Source organism: Chinchilla lanigera, unplaced genomic scaffold (genome assembly GCF_000276665.1).
Source record: "Chinchilla lanigera isolate Chin_1 unplaced genomic scaffold, ChiLan1.0 scaffold00006, whole genome shotgun sequence".
Classification (NCBI taxonomy): domain Eukaryota; kingdom Metazoa; phylum Chordata; class Mammalia; order Rodentia; family Chinchillidae; genus Chinchilla; species Chinchilla lanigera.
The window spans coordinates 41,969,739-41,988,652 of record NW_004955407.1 but is presented as its reverse complement, the minus strand read 5'-3'; the positions used below and the strand labels follow the sequence as shown (position 1 = coordinate 41,988,652).

The following is an 18,914-nucleotide window of genomic DNA, read 5'->3' as shown; positions in this document are numbered from 1 at the left end:
ACAGGCACAGCAGGCCCCGCGCTGTGCACGTGGGGTGGTGCCGACTGCGGGTGGCGGGCTGAGCGGCACGGGGTGGCCCAGCTTCGCAGAACCTGAGTGTGGGCCAGGCCTCGGGGTCAGTAACGCACCTCTGGTTGGGGTGCCTGGAGAAGCATGTGGCTCCCACACCCTTCCCTGTGGGAACCTCCCAGACCAGACGGTCCCATCTGGGCAGACATTCCCCACGGGGCTTCGACACTGGTGAAATCACCAGTACCTAAAAGCTGGACTACACAGGCCATCTTCTGAGAAAATGAAAAGTACCAATAGACTCAAGTAGAAATAGGAAACCCAACTGGGTCCGTGCAGAGGGGCGGAAAAGTCAGCCACGTTTACCCTTCCAAGGGCACCATGCTCATGCCGGTGTGTGGCAGGCCCAGCCCTTAGGAATAATGTGCAGAGAGGGCCGGAGCCTCCTTCTGGGCCAGACTGAAGTGAAGATGTAGCTCATGGGAATGAGTTCAAAGATCACATCAGTGTTTGGGGAGGCCTGGACTGGGGAGGGGCTGCGATTCCTCCCTCAGAGCTCACAACAGCTGGAGATGGTGGTGTCCAGGCCAGCACCCACACACACACACACACACACATACACACACACACCTTGCCTTAAATAGAAGTACCAGCAGTCAGAGTCCAGTCTCCAGGAACAACATGCTGATGCTTTTTTTTGGGGGGGGGGTTCTTTTTGAGACAGGGTCTCACTATGCAGTTCAGGCTGGCCTTGAACTCACTTTGTAGCCCAGGCTGTTCTCGAACTCAGAAGGATCCTCCTGCCTCAGCCTCCCGAGTGCTGGGATTACAGGCGTGTGCCACCACACATGGCCTCAGCATGCTGATCTTAAGCACACAGGGGTGTGTCAACACGGGGCTCCTTCATACCATCACTGCATGACAAAGTCTGAAAGGGGGACCTGTGCATGTGTCAAAGACAATTCCCCCAAGCACTCAGGGTCAGCTCAGGGACTCTGGGGAATGCAGGACACGCCACACCTTCCCCTGTCTGCGTCCTTAGGGGTCCACCCTGCGTCTTCTGGATCTCAGGGGCCTCAGCTGGACGGAGGAGAGCAGACTGTGCCTGACTGCAGTTAGCGTGTGTGCTTGGTCCCCGCACTTGGCGGCCGCTCCTCCTGAGTCAGCAAATCTCCCGTGCTGCTCATGCTGCGGAGGAGGCTGGGCCGCGCGGCCGGCCTGCGTTTCCGTGAGGCTGACCTCCAGAGGAGCCGCAGGCCTTGGAACCAGCCCTCCAACGTAAACACACGCTGTGTAGGAAAGCACATTGCGCACTTTCTGACATTTGCCATTGTTTTGCTCCCAGAAAGCCCTGCGAGACTCCCACCTTCCATGGCCTGCTCGTCCCCGGAAACATGTGCCCAGACTCCAGCTGCGGAGTGCCCACTGGGAGGACAACCTGCCCTCTGCAGGGGCTGGCACAGCCTCGGGCTGTCCTGTCCTTCAGAGCCAAGTCAGGGGCCGTCACCCTCAGGGGTACTTGTGAAAACAGGCGCCTGTTCCCATTCTCACTAACTGACCTGGGGCCTCGGCTTCAGGACACAGCTGGGCACTGACAGCAAGGGGACCGCTGGGTGGCCACACCTCAGGGCCCACAGCGTCCCTCCGCACTGAAGGAAGGCGCCCTTCTGGCCCCAGGGGGTCAGGGTGAGGATGCCTGGATCCAGCACACCAGCAGGGGACGCCAGCCGGACCCAGTCCCACACAAGCACCCTGAGCCTGTCAGCTGCCCGTTGGCCAGCGGGTGGGCTGCCCAGTGGCACTTCCTCAGCTGGGGGGTGACCAGTGCCCAATCCTAGTCCCTGACGCAAGCTTGGAGGAGCAGGGCCACAGGCGCTGCGTCCCCTGCGCTGGCGCCCCCAGGACGGCCTCTGCCCCCGGGTCCCTGAGCTGGAGTGCACGGCCCACCCGCCCCCTCCACGGCTCCCACTGCCCAGCGCCTCTGCCAGCACCACTTCCTGTGACCCTGTGCCGAGTGTGTGCTGCGCCTCCACCTCCTTGTAACTCTGGTGTGGTACTTGACGTGACCAAGCTACCTCTCCACCCGCCACTTCCTGAGCTGACCTGAGACAGCCCATGCGCCCCCCCACTCCAGGGCCACCCCAAGTGTAGGTAAAACAAGACTCTGACCTGGGGGCAGGAACGGGCGGAGCCGTCCCCAGGCACAGAGCCCCAGTCCCAGCCCTCCGTCTGTCCCCTCCCCAAGAGGACCCCATGCCTGCCCCCACTGCAGCCCTGGGCCCTGGGGCCAGGTTCCAGAATCCTTCCTCCTCAGGACATGCCTGGTCCTCAGGGCTGCCCTGGCCAGCGTTCAGGGCACTGTCCCTGTGCCCAGGCCTCTGCTTGAGGGCTCTGCTTGTTCAGGTGGGGTGAGGCGCCTGGTGCTGCGCCTTGGACACCTGTGCAGACAGACGAGACTCCAGGGCCCAGGGGACCGCAGCACCGGTGTTGCCAGGTGCAGCCTGAGGACCCCTGAGTTGCTCCTTCCTGGGTCTCAGGGGTTCCTGTCCTTGGGAGCTGGGCCGGGTGGCAGCCAGTGGCATGGAGGCCAAGGCTGCGCTAGGTTCCTGGGGACAGGCGTGTGTGTATGAGTGTGTGTGTGAATGTGCGAGTGTGTGTGTGTGTGTGCGCGTGTGCACACACAAGCCTACACAGCTTCACTCCGTTACGCTGCCTCACGGAAAGGCCGCAGAGCTCAGCGGGAGAGGAGCCTCCTTCTGCCCTCTTGTGGTGGATCGGGGAGCCTGCCCTCAAATCACCCAGGCTGTGGGCCCCAGCGCGGCTACAGGTACCTGTGGGCACTGTGTCCTGCCCAGTGACTCAGGCACTCCTCCCAGGGCTGTCCTGCCACGGCCACAACCCAGGGGTTGATGGCCAGGGGCGTCCCAGAGCCAGACGGGAACCCCCCGGTGGGCTCTGCTGTCTCCAGAGCAGCCACTGAAGGGCCAGGGCAGGGGCAGAGCCTGCCCCGAACCACACCACCCTGCATGGATGCCCCTGACCGCTGCCCCTCAGGAGCGGGCACTGTGGCCACCCTGTTGTAAGCCAAGCATCTGCTTGAGACAGGGGTGGACCCCCGGTGGAGCTGGGGCAGGGACGGAGGCCTGTGTGCCAAGGCAAGCGCTGTGGTCCTGTTTGCCCCTGGTTTGGGGCTCTCCTTGGCTGGCTTCTATTGGGCAATGCCAGTGCACCAGTGCCAGGCAGCAGGAAGAGCACATCTCACAGCCCAGCACACTCAGATCTTAAAAGAGCAAGCACCTGGCTGGACATGGTGGTGCACGCCTGTAATCACAACACTCTAGGAGGCTGAGGCAGGAGGATCACAAGTTCAAGTTCAAGCCCAGCCTGGTCATTTTAGCAACTTAGCAAAACCCTGTCTTAAAATTTAAAAAAAATTAAAAAGGGCTGGGCTATAGCTCAGTGCAGAGACCCTGGGTTCAATCCCAGGACTTCCAATCACCAAAGGAAGCAAGATCCATCCCCAGAAATCTAGATGCCTCCTCTGCTGCCAGGTGGCAGTCAACACAGCCGAGCGGGGCTGCTGTCTCACAGCTGTGCACCCGGCCCTGGCTCCTGGGGGGACAGCCTCAGGGGAAGACACCTAGAAACGGCTCTGTGTTAAAGGGCTGTGCAAGCTCAACCCCAGGCTGCAAGATGGCCGCACGCAGAGGGGCCCCAGCGCGCTCACTCAGTCCAAGTGCCTGACTGACGCGGGGCCTCCCACTGTGCACCTGCGGGCTACAGCAGAGGCAGGTGCAGCCTGCAAGGGACCCACGTCCTTCCCCAGCCCCGGGGGAGCGAGTCTCCACCACCTGTGTCTCCAGGTCTCAGGTACATGCAGAGCACAGGTCATTGGTCGTCTCTTTAAAACACCGCGCCCCCGCCTTCCTGTGTCCCGACCAGAAGCACTGTGTCTTGCAGGTGGAGACCAGCCAGCTGCAGGCTTCCCCAGGGACCTGACCAGGCCACGCAGGGAACGTCAGGCGCTAATGTGGGTGTCCACGGTGTGGACAGCAACTGCTCAGAGCAAGCTCCTCACGGCACCATCTGCAGTCCACAGCCAGCCTCCTGCCCACGTAAGAGGTCGAGCGGCGGTCGGGGGTCGGGGGTGTCAGCTCCTGGATGGGTGTCTGGGCTGGGGACCCCGTGCCCAGAGCCGCGCGGGCGGGCTAGCGCCCGGAGCCCAGGCCGGGCAGACAAGGACGCTCTCCCCACGCCGCCCGCACCGCCCTCCCACGGCCGCAGCCGCACAGAGGCAGGGGGGCGGTCATCTCGGGCAGACGCGCACCCGCTGGGCGACGCTGCTCGCGCGGGCTACCCGGGTCACCGCGCAGCCCTGCCCGCGCCTCCCGGCCCCCCGGACCCGGCCCAACAGCCCGCGCCCGGGGTCACTGCGCTGGTGCCCGGAGGCGCGGAACCCCAAAGCCCGAGGACCGCGCACGCGCGCGCCGCAGCCTCCCCGCGTTGCCATGGCTACAGGCAACGCGCTCGCGGGGGCGGAACGAGTGCGCGCTTCCGGGACGGGCTCCGGGCCGCCGGAATTGCGTGGCCGCCAGGGCCATGGCGGCGCTCGCCGGCCTCTGTCTGCTGCTCCAGGCAGCGTCCTGGCCGCTGATCTCGGCCTCGGGCGAGGAGTTCTGGCCCGGCCAGTCGGCCGCCGACATCCTGTCGGGAGTGGCGTCCCGCAGACGGTAGGCGCGTCCCTGTGTCCACGCGCGCGCGACGGGGCCGGGGTGGGAGTCGGCGGGTTGGGGGGCTGGGGCTGGGGTCAGCGGGTGAAGGTCTGGCCTTCCCGCCGTCCCGTCCGCAGTGGGTGTGGCCCGACCTGCACCCCCACTTCGGCAGGTAGGGTCCTGGCAGATGGGGCCACGTGCCCGTGCCACGCGGGTCGTGGGGATAGAGATGCCGTGGCCAGTACCCAGGGCGGCTGCGGCAGGGTTGGCACGCAGGGCCACAGTGGGGCCGGCCTGATTCCCAGTGTGGGAGACCCCTGAATTGTCTGACCCTGACTCAGTCATTCCAGGACACCTCACCTATGATGTCGGGGCTGACGGCGCGCAGGACAGGAGAGCCCAGCTATTGCTGCTCCCCAAAGAAATCTGCAAAAATTAGTAACCTCACCAGTCACCTCACTGCTTACTTGATTTGAAACAGTTGACTTAAAAACCGCCTTGTTAACAAGTAATGAGTTTTTTCCCTGAATTTAAAAGTTTCTAGCTTTAACTGCTGACACAGGAACTATCGGTAGATTTACCTCGACTAAACCACTGCCCTTCAGGGCGCTGAGTAACTCCTGAGAGGGGTCTTTAGACCAGGCACTTGGAGGACCTTAAGAACAGTGATTCTGAGATTCCACTGGCGCTGCGCATTAACTGGCCTTGGGATGTCTGCTCCTTGTACCTGAGGGCTCTGCAAATAACTGCCACAAAGAAACACGGGCAGCTGCCTCACTGCGGGACAGACATAGCGGGAAGCAGGCGCTGTGAGTGAGGCCGCTGTCCTGTGCAGGGCCCGGGCCCAGGAACCACATCTGCCCCCTGTCCAGGTACCTCCTGTACGACGTCAACCCCCCAGAAGGCTTCAACCTCCGCAGGGATGTCTATATCCGTGTGGCCTCCCTGCTGAAGACCCTGCTGAAGACCGAGGAGTGGGTGCTCGTCCTGCCCCCGTGGGGCCGCCTCTATCACTGGCAGAGTCCCGACATCCACCAGGTCCGGATCCCGTGGTCTGAGTTTTTCGATCTTCCGAGTCTCAACAAGAACATCCCTGTCATTGAGTATGAGCAGTTCATTGCAGGTGAGGCCTCTGGGGGGGGGCGGCAGCAGAGACCCGGGGTCTGCTCCAGCGGGCTCCTCCACCCTGTCCACCAGCGTCACCTTCACACTGCTGCAGCGCCGCTCCTTCCGTTTCTCTGGGCAGATAGAGCTGAGTGTCCGGAAGCAGTGAGAGCTCGGTGTGCAAGCAGTGGCTGGGGTGCTGCCCCAGCGGGACGCGCCCTGCAAGGCCAAGAGGCCGTTCTGATGGGGCGGCCTCTGTAAAGCACCTTGTTTAGCTTCGTGCTGCTTTCTCCTTCCTTTCCATTTTTGTGACGGGAATAAAGCTTTACTGGCTTTGGTTGCACAGGGGAGGCCTGAACGAGCAGGACTGGCTCCTGCAGAGCCCTGGAGCGGCCTGGCGGCCTGTCTGTGTGCAGCGGCCGATGTGCGCGGCTTGCCGTCCTCTCCATGCGCGGTCTCCGCCCCTCTGGGCCTGGGCTCTCTGCGGTTGTTTCCAGTTCACGGTTTTGGCTGCCCCAGGGATCTCGTCACTGGGGACACTGGGGCTGCGAACGCTGGGAGAGCACCTTCTGATGTCCTCACTCAGGCTGGGATGCAGCTCTGAACCTCACGAGACTTGTTCTTGGCGTGCACCCCTCTTACCCAGCTTGTACATGGGCTCGTGTGTCCTGAAAAGGAGCTGTGGTTGGGTAGGCAGGCCGACTGGCCTCAGCCTCGGGAACACTCGGACCTTGGTTTGAATCACGGTCCTAAGGATCCAAGAATCTGTCCTGTCTTTGCCTCCCTGCAAGGCCTGGTTTCCTGAGAGTGGGAAAGAGGTGGTCTGGGTGCTCACCACGGCAGTGTGTAGAAGTGACAGGGCTGCCTTTCCCCTTGTCCTCACACCCCTCCGCCTGGAGCACATGGGGAAACAGTCTGTAGTGCAGGCTCCCAGGCAGGCACTGGCTTTCTCCCAACCCGAATTCAGCCGGCTGGGCCTCTGCTGAGCTCAGGTGGCCATGTGGGACGGCACTTTTGACAGGGGCCAGTGTGGTTCAGTGCCTTCCCCTCCTCTCAGCCCAAGGGGAGTGGGTCCTTGGGCCCCCAGCCCCGCAGCTGGTCCTGACGTGGCCCGAACCTCACTGGCCGTGGTTTCCCATAGCCGGCTGTGCTCACCCCTTCGCGGAAGGTCCTGACTGGCAGTCGGACGTGGCAGGCGGCTCCTCCGGTGTGGGTGGCAGCAGTGGGGAGGGGCACTAGGCCCTCTTGGAGGTCCTCTTCAGCGGTGGTTAGAAGTGGGATGGTAGTAGAGTGTGGGGGCACTGGGTGTTGGGCAGACGTGCAGGGGGGCAGCCCAGGAGCAGAGGAGGAGGTGCTCAGCAGAGGGCTGGGTCCGGGGCACCGGGTGCAGGGGAGTGAAGGGCACCGAGGAGGGGCCTGGAGAGACTAGGGCTGTGCTGATGGGCCCCTGCTGCCCTCCAGGGCCCCCGTGCAGAGGGCACTGACTGCCCCTGCTCCCCTAGTCCTCTTGGGAGCAGGCAGCCCTAGAGATCGTGCGTCTGTGTGACAGTTCCTGGTGGCCACGGTCGCACTGTTCCTCTGCTCTTCCCCAGAGTCTGGAGGGCCCTTCATCGACCAGGTGTACGTCCTGCAGGGTTATGCAGAAGGCTGGAAGGAGGGCACCTGGGAAGAGAAGGTGGACGCACGGCCCTGCATTGACCCACTGCTCTACTCCCAGGACAAGCATGAGTACTACAGGTAGCTCTGCGGGCTCAGGCTCCCCAAACTCAGCTCGCGCTGCTCACTGTCCTGAGGCCCAGGATGGTGGAGGCCACCTCATGCCGTGTCACAGATGAGGGGACTTGGTCTGTTGTTTTTTTTTTTTTTTTTGGTTTTGGTTTTTCTCCGGTACCGGGAACCAAACTCACGACCTTGCACTTGCCAGGCAGGCACTTTTGCTGCTGAGCTAAATCCCCAGCCCCTGACTTGGTCTGTTTTAAAGACCTCTGTCTAAGACACTCACCCGCTACCCCTTTTATTTTGCAGTGCTAGGGCTTGAACCCAAGGCCTGGGCTTGCTGGGCCAGTGCTCTGCCCCAGGGCTACCATCCCAGCCCTTTCGATCTTTTGAGACAGTGTCTCCCTAAGTTTCCCAGGCTGGGGTCCAACTTGCAGTCCTCCTGGCTCAGCCTCCCAAGTAGCTGGGATTACAGTATGTGCCACCACACTTAGCTTCGCCGCCACTTTCAATGCACTTGAGTGCAGCGTGAGGTTGGTGGTCTTGCTCATAATACCAGTCACTGCCTGAGGCCCTGGTCTCAGTTCACCTCCACAAGGACAGGTTGTGTCTCACCGCCTTGGTGGCAAGCACTTTGATGACCTGACCCGATGGGGAGAGGTGCTTTTCTGCTGGCGCTGAGGTGTGGGCTGAGCTGTCCTGCTCTTCCTCAGCTCCTGGGTGGTCTCTCAGTGCCCAGTCCAGAGTCACAGCTGTTTTCGCGAGAACATCCCTGTCCATGTGAGCTGCGCCTAGGGAAACCCGTGGGTTTTTTCCATCGCATCCACTCGGACGTGTCTGAGCTCCCTTGTCCTCCTGTGAGAGTCTGAGCTGATGGAGACTAATTCCTTCTTCCAGGGGCTGGTTCTGGGGCTACGAAGAAACCCGGGGCTTGAACGTCTCCTGCCTCTCCGTGCAAGGCTCAGCCTCTGTGGTGGCCCCTGTGCTGCTGAAGAACACGTCGGCCCGGTGAGTGCCCTGGGCCTCGTCCCTATGCTGGTTGCAGAACATCCCGGGAGCTGGAGGCAGCCGAGAGCTGGGGCCTGGCCAGCTGTGCGCATCAGGCCCAGCCCTGTGTGCAGGGCCCTCGGCCCCCCGGTCTGCTGGCTGAACCTCACTACCAGGTGGCGGGGGCAGGATGCACACCAGTCCCCTCCGTGTTCACCTTGAGATGACTGGGGCTGTGGGGCCAGCCAGGTGTGGGCAGGAAGAGCAGCCAGCAGCAGAGGAAAGAGGTGCCCAGCGAGAGGGTTGAGGCCAAGTGCAGGAGAGCGAAGGTCACCAGCCTGACTGGGGGGCTCTCGTGTCCCGAGCACTCAGGCAGCCTCGGTGTCAGAAAGTGCACAGTGGCTGCTTAGCCACAGCAGGGGAGGGCAGTCCCTCACGCTCACCACTGGGTGGCAGTGCAGCCCCGTGGGACTGGGAGTCTGTGACTCCAGGCTGGATGATGTCTCAGTGCTGTGTTCCTTGGATTTGCTGCAGGCTCCAAGTGACTGTGGGAACCTGAGGACCCTGGAGGCAGAAGCCCTTTCTGTTCCCACATCACTCTCCCTGGAGTCCCCCGCAGCAAGCCTTCCCATTGTCCAAACCAGGTTTTTTTTTTCTGGTACTGGCCATTGAACCCAGGGCCAGCTGTGGAGCTGTGGGGCATGCACAGTTGCTGTTCCATGTTTTCTGACTTGTGCCTCCAGGCTGGGGTGGAGCTCAGCCTGTGTGGAGCAAGGCTGGGAGCAGAGCCTCTGCTGGGCGGGGGCAGGAGGGGCTGTGGGGGCCACTGTCCCCCGACGCCTGAGGAAGCCCCAGGGTGGGTGGAAGGCCTAGGGCCTGCAGCCTTCACAGGACAGCTCTGCAACCTTAAACAGCACTGCAGAAAGACCAGCTGCCTTGGTTACGTTAAAATGGAGGACTTCCACCCACTGAAAGAAGAGCCAGCTTTGGAAGGAAGAGCCAGCTGTAGGTCAAAAAGGAACCCTGTCCACAGTGTAGACCAAGCTCCTCAAGGTCAGAAGCAAAGGGCAGGCAGCCTGTGACAAAGTGAGCCAAAGGCAGGAGAGGTGGCATTGGCAGCAGGCATGAAATATGCCTGGCCCGTGTAGGGGCGGCCCTGGCCCTGGCCCTGGCCCTGCTGGGAGGGCAGTGGCTGGACTATTCTGGGGCAGAGCTGGGCACAGCACTGCCATCTCCTACACATGCCACGTGTGCACCCAGACCTGGCTCAGCACATCAGTAGAAGCTGACCAGACACGCACACCCTCAGCAGAGACAAGGGGAGCGCAACCCATTCCAGAGCAAAACGTTATGGGCTGAGAAGACCACCCGGCTGTCACTGTAAAACACAGGAAACCGGTGCAGCTGGGCTTACACGTATGCACTGAAAGGCGGGCTCGGCAGGCAGAGAGGAAGCTGTGGGGGGCGCCTGACCCCTCCAGACCGTTGAAGCTACTTGTGCGGGCACTAGTCTTCGCCGCCCTGTTTCGGGTCACAGTGCGGGAAGCAGAGGTGAACCGCACCCTCCCAGCCTGCCTCCCAGCCAGCCGCCGCCTGTGCATGCCGTTCCCCTTCTCGAGCGAGGCAGACGCAGGCTCCCTGCTCCCTGCTCCCTGCTCCCTGCTGCCTGCGAGGTGCCTGCCTTCCCCACCTCCCTGGGGGGTGGCTCTGCACCAGTGCTAGGGAACTGAGCCTGCCCAGCTTGGTGGCCTTTGGCGGCTCTAGGTCTGTGCTGTCACACACAGGAGACACTGTGTAGGCACAGGAACGGGCCACACCCAGGGCCCACGTGACCGTGTGCGGGGCACGTCCTGTGGGGCCCGCAGAGCTGCTCTCAGGCACGCACTGGCTCTGAGACTCTGACCTGTGAGGCGGGGCTCCCTGGTTTCTTAGTCCGTGCCCCTCTGATTGTAGAGGAAGGGCACATTCAAAAGCTCTTTGGAATGTTAATTCCGTAAAGCACCAACTCAGACTTGTACCAGTTTTTTCTTTATACAGATACAAGCTTTTTATGTAGTTAAATAGATCATCCTGTTTCTTACAGGCTTCGGGGTCTTTTAAGTCCTCCTGCTCCTTTCAGGTCTCAAGTCTTTCCAGTTCTTCTAGATCAGGGATGACAAACCTTTCAGTGACCAAGTGCCCAGACTGCAACCCAGAACCCACTTATTTATTGCAAAGTGCCAACACTGCAATTAAACCTCAATACTGAGGTTTTAGTTTAGAAAAAACAAACACTTGGCTTGTGTGCTGACAGAGGGCTTTGCATGCCTGCTGTGACACACATGCCATAGGTTCGCCACCACTGTTGTCTGATTGCAGCTTTTGTGCTGGGCTCAGGGCTGCTAAAACTTACCTGTGGTAAGAGTGAAGGCTGGATGCCATGGCCACCTTTCTAGCTGCTGTCTGGACAGGAGCTGGGCATTGGTGGCACCAGGCCCTGCCTGGTGTGGGAGGTGCCGGTGGAGGAATCACTGGAAGCAGGGTGCTAGCATGAGCCCAAGACATATGCCCAGGAGAGGGAGGCCGTCTCCCTGTGCAGAGGTGGCCTCATCACAAGTGTAAGCATGAGCTCTTATGCTCTGTGGTGTCTGCCGTGCTGTCCCTGTTAACATAAGTGGTGCCTTTTCTAATGTTCAACCATCTCTGTACTGTGGAAAGAATTCCCGAGTCATGTGTGCTCTGTTAATTTGTTTCCTTTTTCTTTCTGTCCCTCCACTGCCTCTTGGTCTCCCCGACGTGCCCAGGCATACCCGCTTTGCTCCCCTGCAGACTTTCTTTCAGGTTTCCCTGGCCCTGCGTTCTCCTTCCAGGGCTCCCAGAGGGGGTGGATAGAATCACGTTTAACTGTGACAGTCCTTAAACTCTTTTTAGGTCTGTGATGTTGGACAGAGCTGAAAACCTGCTTCACGACCACTATGGAGGAAAAGAATACTGGGATGTGAGTGTTCCCTAAGGACTGCCTTTCTCCTTTGTCCCTGCTGTGTGGACGTGTGCAGTTTCTGGACGTCTGAAACAGCAGCTTTTCCTTCTGCTGTGGCTGAGGTGACAGAGCTCTCGGGAGCCCCAGGCTGTGGGGCTGTGGGAGCTGCGCTGGGCTGCAGCTCCCCTTCCCTGGGAGTGGAGGTTCTGTGTGGGCAGCTGTGCGGCAGGGCGTGGACCCCACCATGGGCTCAGGGCAGTGGCCCTTGCCTGCTGAGGGGCGGTCAGCCCTGGAGCCGTCTTCCTGCCTCCGTCAGTGGAGAGAGCCTAGAGCTTTCTGCTTATCCCTCTGTAGCCGGGCAAGGTGGGCTGTGAGCTGCAGTAAGCCCTTAGCACTGGGATCGATTCTGCTGGAGGGTGCCCTGGGTGACAGCTGCCGACACCACAGCCTGAATGGTTGGTTTGGCCAGAACAGCCTCTGAGGAGCTTTTGGCCGTGGCTGTAGCTCTTAAGGCAGGTGTCAGCTTGGGAAAGGTGATGCAGTGGCTCAGTTTGGCCAAGATAGGAAGACGCTGGGAGCCAGGCGGGCCTGAGGTGGAGAGTGGCACACGGGCTGTCAGGAGCCCCCAGGTGACCTGGGGCTGGGCAGCTGCACTTGATGCAGTCCTACTTGGAGCTCTTCCTGGTGCCAGGCAGCAGTGCTGCTGAGGCTGAGCGGGAGCCGAGGGTAGTGTCCAGCCCGGGGCTGAACAGGCAGGAGGAGACCACGGGCCCGGCCAGAGGGCTGAGCAGCCTTGTCCTCAGTGGCCGGTTCCTGTGCAGATGGTCCAGGCAGCACCGGGTGAGGTGGTGGCCCACACGCCTGTGTTCAGGCCAGCACCACGCCCAGCCAGACCCCTCTCTGCAGACCCGGCGGAGTATGGTGTTTGCCAAGCACCTGCGGGTGGCGGGAGACGAGTTTCGGAGCAAGTTCCTCAACTCCAGTGACGCTGTGGACGGTGCCCCCATGGAAGAGGACTGGACAAAGCTGAAGGTAGTGAGTTTGCGTGTGTGTGTGTGTGTGTGTGTGTGTGTGTCCCCGCGCCCAAAGCCCTGAAGAGTCAAGAGTAGGTCTTGCACATCATCCTTCGCCTCTTTCGGGGATGCTTCACTGGGTCCCAGATGCAAATCAGGGTAGTGACTGGCCTCCCCAAGTGCCTTGGCATGCCTTCTCTCAGCCTGTCTTGGGCAGAAGCAGGGAACACACCTCACACAGCGCTCTCTTGAGTAAAGTGAGGACATTACTGCAGGCCCCCAGCCCGCAGGGTTCTTAGCATTCAGTGAGGTTTTTAAAAACATGCAGGCCGATGTCAAGGGTGGCAGACAGAGTCGCTCTGTGCTCCTCGTGAGGCAGGAAGGGTTGTGGGAGCAGCAACAGCACTGCTGGGTCCAGCGACATCCTTTTACATTTTTACAAGTGGTTCTTAACATTTACTGGCAGTCTGAGTTTCCCCATGGTGTAGTTTCACACTGATGCTGTCACTTCTGGTGCCTTTTGCTCGTGTTTTATAGCAGACCCTGTGTTCTCCTGGACGTCTGGGCTGTTTCCAGAAGGCACTGCTGGAGTAGTCCTAGTCCTGTGCTTGGATAGTCCTTACTGGGAAGCAAGCCTTCGATAGGAAGTATTTGCCCTAAGAGTTCCATTCAGCATTTTTATTTCACTCAGACAGTAGGATGTATGGTAATTAACCACTTTTGGAAAGCCATCCTGCTGCCCCAGATTCTGGAGGGGAACACTCATCCCCTCCCCATCCTGAGATGCCAGGGCACAGTACCTCTCGCCTTCATCCTTTGCTAGGTCAAGCTGGGCTCCTCACTCGGAGGTCCATACCTCGCCGTCCACCTGCGGAGGAAGGACTTTATCTGGGGCCACAGGGACGACGTGCCCAGCCTGGAGGGTGCTGCCAGGAAGATCCGTAGCCTCATGACGGTGCACCAGCTGCCCAGGGTGTTCGTGGCCACAGATGCCATCAGGAAGGGTAGGGGGGTTTGAACGGTGACTTTGTTTTCGTCCCTTTAGCCCCTGGTTAAACGCTGGGCAGACCTGGCACACATCATCATCCTGTTAGTTCCTGAGGGCAGAGCGAGGCCGTGTCCTCACCTCTTACCACCTGCTGGAGTTGCAGACAACCCTGCCCAGATGCATCTGTGCACACCCACGCACCCTGCGTCAGTGCCTCTTCTCTGCCCTGCAGAACAGGAAGACCTGAAGAGGCTGCTGCCTGAGATGGTGAGGTTTGAACCCACCTGGGAGGAGCTGGAGCTGTACAAGGATGGCGGCGTCGCCATCATCGATCAGTGGATTTGCGCACACGCCAGGTGCTGACCTACCCTCTTGCTTGGGGGGCGCTTTCACAGGGTGCTCGTGATCGGCACAGACGTCATTTCCACGCACCCTTTGCTAGTTTCCTCACCAGTCATGGGTCTCACTGCCTTCCTGAGTCTTGCAGTGTTCAGCTCAGGCCTCTCCTCTCCTATCACCTTCCCATCACCCTGGGCCCTGCCCTGGTAGTCGCCAGTCCCCGGGGTGGCTGGCATCCTGAGGACACAGCGGGGAGTGTGGGGACCTGTGCTGGGGTCCCAGGCTCTCGGAGGGAGGCCCAGCCTTGGTGACCATTTGTAGGAGACCAGGGATGGCACTGGCAGGTTTAAGTCGGAAGGAAACTCAGAAGGGTGAATGTGGTCACTGCTGGGTGGGCACAGGCATGTGTGCATGCTGGTCTTCAGGCCCCAGCCTGAGGAGGGCTCCCCTGGCTCTGTCACTTCTGGGCACTGAGGCTGCTAGCGCTGCCCCCAGCAGCAGGGCCCTTTCGCAGGAGGCAGGCACTTTCTCCTCAGGGCCTGCTGTGTGTGGTGCACAGGGGCTGGCAGTGTCCATTGGCCTGAACGCTGCTCTGGGGAACTTGGAGCTTGCACTTCCCCTCCGCCCTTGGGGTCTTCAGGAAGCTCCATAGCCTCCACATGAGGTGTCGCAGGTGAAAGAGCACCTGCAGCTCCAGGCAGTCACATCCACTGCTGAGCCCGCAGCCGTGCTGCGGAAAGGTCTCGGGTGGACTGGCAGGGCTGTCAGAGGTGAGGACCAGTGCACACCAGGTCAGAGTGGCTCAGCTGCAGACACTAGCGGACCTGCAGCAGGCGCCCCGTTGCCCCAAGCCATGTGTCCATCTTCACCTAGCGGGGCCTGCAGTGGCAGTGGGGTAGGACTGAGGTGCCGGCAGAGCCCCCGGGTGCAGGTGTCAAGGGCCCCTACCTGCCTCACGAGACGCTCCAGCAGCTGCTGGCCATGACTACAAGAACCTCTTACGCTGCTCTGCAGGTTTTTCATCGGCACATCGGTTTCCACATTTTCTTTTCGGATTCATGAGGAAAGAGAAATCTTGGGGTTTGATCCCAAGACAACATACAACCGGTTTTGTGGTGACCAGGAGAAAGCGTGTGAGCAGCCTACCCACTGGAAGATCGCATACTGAGGGCGCCCGTGTGCATCAGCTGCCGGGAACAAGCGCAGAGGCGCCCCACTCGCGGGCATGACACGTCCAGGTGGTGCCCTGGCCCAGCGCGTCCTTCACCTAAGGTCACGTCTTAGCTGTGTGCTGACTACAAAATGCAGGAGCCTCTCAGCCCGTTGTGGGTGGGATGAGGATGGTGACAGTGGCCACCCTCGCAGGTGGCTGCAGAGTTGAGGGCGACCTCAGAGTGTGCAGCTCTGCTATCTCCTGGGGTGACGATGTGAGGCTTGGCCACCCTATACTCGGCAAGCACCAGGGAGAGAGAGGTGACAGGCCTCTCACACCCTCCTCTGTCCACACGGGAAACACGGTGTCAACTCCACTGGGGGACACAGTGGGCTTCCAGGCCCCCTGCTAACTGCCAAGAAGTGAGAAGCGATAGTCAAACCAACTTTGGAGGCTGCGTCAGAGATTACCTGCTTCACCAGTAGCTTTGTCCCAGCTCACAAGACTCCTCTTCCAGTGTTCACTGCCGCCGGTAAGGATACTTGCAGGCCGCTGAAGTACAGTGGGCAGGGCCGGGGCAGCCTCGGGCCTGTGGTCACTATGCCCCTGCAGGACTTCACTGTGGTGTAATGCACTGCACAGCCACTTCCTGGCCCACTGGTGACACAGTAGCACCCACGCCTTCCCTGTGCAGAGCTGGTGAACCCTTGTGTCCCCTCCCCAAGCACCGGCAGGACCTCCAAGTAGGTCACTTAGGCTGCCAGGTGGAGTGATCACTATTTATTCTTTTCCATTTGTACATTCAAATATTAATGAAATAAATTTTCTAGAAAGCTGTAATCCTGAAAATGGTGCCTTCCTCACACCTGGAACTTTGTAGGCTGGGAACTTCTGTGGGCATTTGGGAGTATATTGTGATACACATCTTTTTTTGGGAACCAAGAGTGGAACTCAGGACCTTGCGCTTGCCAGGCAGGCACTTGTGCTGCTGAGCTATCTCCCCAGCTTGGGACTATATTGTGCCCCTGTAAGAAGAGTAAACTGGTCTGTGGTACTCGATGTGGAGCGTGGTGTCACTGCCACACAGCAGGATGGGTGACCTCAGGGTGCCCAGAAGCAGATGGCAGTCAGACTGGCAGGGCAAGGGTGACTAACCTGTGGATAGTGCAGGCCTAGGTCCCTATTGGGACACTGTGTGGCTCAGGCCTGCTTCTCGGGGACAGCAGGCCCTTGTCACTATCCATAGCACCCAGTGCTCTGTTCATCGTCTGCCAGGAGGGCTGTTGAGGGGCAAGGACATCACAATTGTAGGAAACTGAAAATGACCCATTTTGCAGACAGTGGAAAGAACAGTGTAGCCCATGTGAGCAGCATCCTCAGAAAAGACACAGCAGGAATGTGCTAGGTGGTGGCAAAGGCTCCAGGAACCAGGGTAAGGCCTGCGGCTGGTCAAGGAGGGTGAGGCAGGGGCAGCAGTCAGGGTCACCACAGGGCTGAGGGGGCTGTGTGGCCACAATCCGCAGCCCCCCTATAGGGTCCAGAGGACACAGGTCAGATGAGAGTGCCGAAAACTTCAGCTGTGTTGACCTGTTTATCTGAGAGAACAGAAGACCATGCATGAGGTGAGGCACAGGGAACCCAGGAGCCCAAGCTGCGTGTTAGGAGGGGCTGGGTGTCCCTAGGCATGACTGAGGGCTGATGTTCCCAGCTGCACAGGACGTGAGTCCTGGTGTCTGTAGACACCGGATGGTGCTGGTACCCATGCCCACTGCACTGAGGTTAGGGGGAAGGGCTAGCGGTCTGGGGTTGAGGACTATAGGCCCACAAAGGCAAGATGGCCAGGTCAGGCCTCTGCCAGGTGTGCCTCTTGCTGGCAGGGGGTGGGTGTAACAGCACAGTCCCATTCTGGAGGTTAGGACCTCAACATGGGATGCAGGGATGCCCTTCTCGGACCCTGTGTAGCCCCCCAGCCTCGCTCCACAGAGGGACCCATTTCCCGTTACACACACTGAGGGCAGCCCAGCCCAGGGCACCAGGGCCTGAGGTGTGACGCTCAAGCCACTCACAGAGTAGGCAACAGGACACAAGGCAGGAGGGTGTGTGAGAGGACAGGTGAGAGGCAAGCCTCACTGCTGCACCAGCTGTCCTTCCTCCCACTTGGCAGGGTCCACGGGAGGCCCAGCTGGGTACAGCCACCTGATGACTCACCTCACAGGGAAGCAGCGCCAGGCACAATCTGCCTGCAGGCTACAGCCCATTACTCTTGCCACTCGGGCCAACAGAGGCTGCAGACAAGGGAAGGAAATGGCCTGTGACAAATTCCACCCTTGTTCCTAACAGAGGTGTCTTCAGGACAGACCCAGTGGGGATGGGGGACCCAGCTGTGAGAGCCGAGGACACCACAAAGCCCTCGACATCCCCTACCTGCCCAGACCAAGCAGCCCACCTCTGCCTGGGCACAGGATATATGGATGCTATGGTTTGTGTCTGCATGTCCCCCAATGCCTCATGCAGTCACGGGACGGGCTTCTAGAGTTTATGATTGATCCATGGTCCAATGTTGGGATTATGGGTGTGAGTGCTACACCTGCCCGGGGGCGGGTAGTTTGCATACAGTGTAAGGGAGGGAAAGAGGCTGCTTGCTGTTGCTCCTCCTTTTTTTGCTCTTGTTGCTCCTCCTTTTTTTGCTCTTGTTGCTCCTCCTTTTTTGCTCTTGTTGCTTTTGCTGTCTTCTGCTGCTACGAACTGTTGCCTTCTGCCACGTGCCACTCTGCCTTGGAGCCAGCTGAGTAAGGCAAGCCAAAGTAAGGCAAACCTCCACAAACTGTGAGCTAAGTAAACCTTTCCTCTTTAATTTGGGTGTTGGACATTTTGTCTCAGCAATGAGAGAAAAGTAACTAAGACAATGGGACACAAGCCTCAGCCCAAAGTAGGGGGACAAAAAAAAAATTCTCTAAGAATTTCTAACCACAAGTCACAAATACACACACACACACACACACACACACACACACACACACACACACACACACAAATTCCCAAGCAGGCTGCTTCAGGTGCTGGAAGAAGCAAACAGCCCCTGATGGGTCTGCCCTCAAGTGCCTCGGAGAACGCCACTACAGGTACCTGGTCCTACTCCAAGGTCTCCACAACACAGGGAAGCAGGCACTGTGTGCAGTATTAGCAAGAATAACACCCACAGCCCTGCTGAAGGCCACTCCCTCAACCTGAAGTCTCTGATTGATACGTTTATAGAGATAACCAAGAGTCCTGGAGTGTGATGAAGGGACAAGATATTGTCAGAAACTTCGCGCAAGCTGGGTGCAATAATACACACCCAGAATCAGCTTCTTGGGAGGCTGAAGAAGGGGACTGCAGTTTGATGACAGCTTGGGCAGCTCAGTGAGATCTCGTCTTAAAATTAAAAAGGGCTCAGGATATAGCTCAGTGGTACATCCTAGTGTGTGCAAGATGCTGGTTTAATAACACCCCGCAAAAAAACCAACATCTAAAAATGAAAACAGCAAGTGAACATAGAATCGTAATAGTTCAACAGCAAATGTGGCACCTAAGAAAGAGTTAGGGTTAGTGGGCCGAATGAGGTCTGATCACAGCACAGGAAGGACACAGGACAGAAAGCCAGGCAAGGACGGTGTGGAGGACGTGGAATGAGCAGGCCAGGGCTCTTCTAGGTGGTATTCCAGAGAGAGGACAGGATGCAGGAGTCACTCTTGGAGATGCTGAGGAGTTCTGTATCACCAAAACTGTCCTTCAAGGACAAAAGCAAAATGAAGGTCCAACCAAAATGGTGCCTTGTCACTAGGCAAATCCAGTAGAGCGTAAGAGTCACATAAACTGTGTGGAGATCAGAATTTGAGTATTCTAAGTTTCTGATGTTCTGAGAGGGGAAAATGTACACTTATTGTAGATTTTC

The 18,914-nt window shown here is 59.2% G+C and overlaps 1 protein-coding gene across 1 annotated transcript; it reads left to right on the top strand.

The window, feature by feature from the left end:
• The first annotated feature begins 4,557 nt into the window (after window positions 1–4,557).
• On the top strand, window positions 4,558–15,820 carry Pofut2 (protein O-fucosyltransferase 2). Its single transcript, XM_005375911.2, has 9 exons — window positions 4,558–4,739; window positions 5,594–5,844; window positions 7,418–7,562; window positions 8,439–8,549; window positions 11,439–11,505; window positions 12,394–12,519; window positions 13,324–13,504; window positions 13,721–13,844; window positions 14,842–15,820. The coding sequence occupies exons 1-9, from the start codon at window positions 4,609–4,611 to the stop codon at window positions 14,993–14,995; spliced, it is 1,290 nt and encodes a 429-aa protein (XP_005375968.1). The 5' UTR covers window positions 4,558–4,608; the 3' UTR covers window positions 14,996–15,820.
• Window positions 15,821–18,914: the final 3,094 nt, after the last annotated feature.

Coding starts and splice junctions, on each gene's coding strand:
- Pofut2 (XM_005375911.2), top strand. CDS start 4,609: ATGGCGGCGCTCGCCGGCCTCTGTCTGCTGCTCCAGGCAGCGTCCTGG. Junction 8,550..11,438: donor CTGAAGAACACGTCGGCCCG/GTGAGTGCCCTG, acceptor AACTCTTTTTAG/GTCTGTGATGTTGGACAGAG. Junction 11,506..12,393: donor GAGGAAAAGAATACTGGGAT/GTGAGTGTTCCC, acceptor CCCTCTCTGCAG/ACCCGGCGGAGTATGGTGTT.